The sequence below is a fragment of the Mitosporidium daphniae genome (genome assembly GCF_000760515.2).
Source record: "Mitosporidium daphniae strain UGP3 chromosome Unknown contig-330, whole genome shotgun sequence".
In the NCBI taxonomy this organism is placed as follows: Eukaryota; Fungi; Microsporidia; genus Mitosporidium; species Mitosporidium daphniae.
The window spans coordinates 1-1,418 of NW_013546477.1; the positions used below are offsets into that span (position 1 = coordinate 1).

The 1,418-nt window shown below is 44.4% G+C and overlaps 1 protein-coding gene across 1 annotated transcript; it reads right to left on the reverse strand.

The window, feature by feature from the left end:
* On the reverse strand, positions 1-851 carry DI09_330p10 (uncharacterized protein; the record flags this gene model as incomplete). Its single annotated transcript, XM_013382497.1, has 2 exons — positions 1-570; positions 675-851. Coding segments are annotated over 2 exons (747 nt in total), but the record flags the coding sequence as incomplete, so codon positions are not given.
* Between the last annotated feature and the right edge of the window lie 567 nt (positions 852-1,418).

Below are 1,418 nucleotides of genomic sequence, written 5' to 3' on the forward strand. Positions count from 1 at the left end.
TATCGATGCGAGGGAATGTCGCGCATGCGCAGCCTCCCCGTGTGGTTGCAGCAGGACTTGCCCTTGCCCTGGCGATGCAGAGTGATGTTGAGATGTGCCCAGAGCAGCCGGTCTGCGTGTGATCTCGGTGTGCTTGGTTGCACTGCATGCTTGCCGTGCATTGCAAATGCACAAAGCCTTTGGCAAAACACGCGCCAGATACACACAACGGTGCTCTGCCGAAAGCAAGAAATCCAGCACCCAACGACGAGCTGGCCATTGATATGGTGGGTTGAGTCCGAGCGCTGGTGGGGCCGGTGCACATTGCAGTGCATCGGTTTCGACTGCAAGCAGATCACGGATACACGGCAGCAGCGTGCATGAAGAAGCGACAACGGCGCCAATGGAACTCCTTTGCAAAGAATAAATGCCATTGAGCGAACCCCTTACGCCAGGCAGTAGCCTGTTACTGTGGCTGTGCATGTTCCTGTGCCTGTGCCTTTTTATGCCTGATTTGGCACACCGACCTCCATGTAATTTAGTTGATTCACGGTGCAAAGATGTGCATAAAACGCTTTTTTTTTCAACACACTGTTTGCATCGATGAACACCCTAAAGATTCTCTTTCTCGTGGCTCTCGTTTTTCTTTATGTCCTTTCCAAAAGCAACCTTATTTGGTGCGACGAAGGGCATACAAACTTGACTTCAATTTCGCAAAATAAAACTCTTGCCCACTCTTCTGTAGGTCTTCGAAATGAAACACTGGCACATTCCCAAAATCCCGAAGAAGAAAGTGTAGATAACAAACGCGGCCTTACGCTTTCCAAATTTTGGGATGCCATTGCATGTTTGCCAGACGTAGTGAAAAGCATTTTGAGCCGTCTGTATGTTGGTTTTTTTCTTGATAATGTGATGTCAATCTTGACAAGCTATTTCCAGACTATAGATGACCTGTATACAAAGCGATCAAAAGAAATAGAGCAGTCGCATGCAAACGGTTTCTCGAAGCCGGGTCTTATTAACATGCCTCGCTTGATGTGTCATTATGAAAAGTACTTTTGGATTGTTGAAACTGCGTCTTGTGGATATATATTGGCTCGTTATTATCGGATCAGGTCCATTTGTATGTACTTAGTTACTTTGCTAAGCATTCCAATTCTGAGCAAATATAAAGACCAGGCTGCAGTATATGCCATGATGTTTCTTCGCATAGTCAATTGTTTTTGTGTTCTTGTTTTTTATAAAATCCATGAAGCTTATGAGTGTCCCTACGTTCACGAATTGAAATTCTGTTTCCTTTCCTCACTTTTCTATTTCGCTGTCTATACGTGGTATTACGGGGGTGCTTATTTCCAGTACAAATACCGTCTTAGTATTGCTGAAAGCACAAACTATATTTTTTCGATGCCTTTTGTTTTAATAAAAAACAAGAACACAAA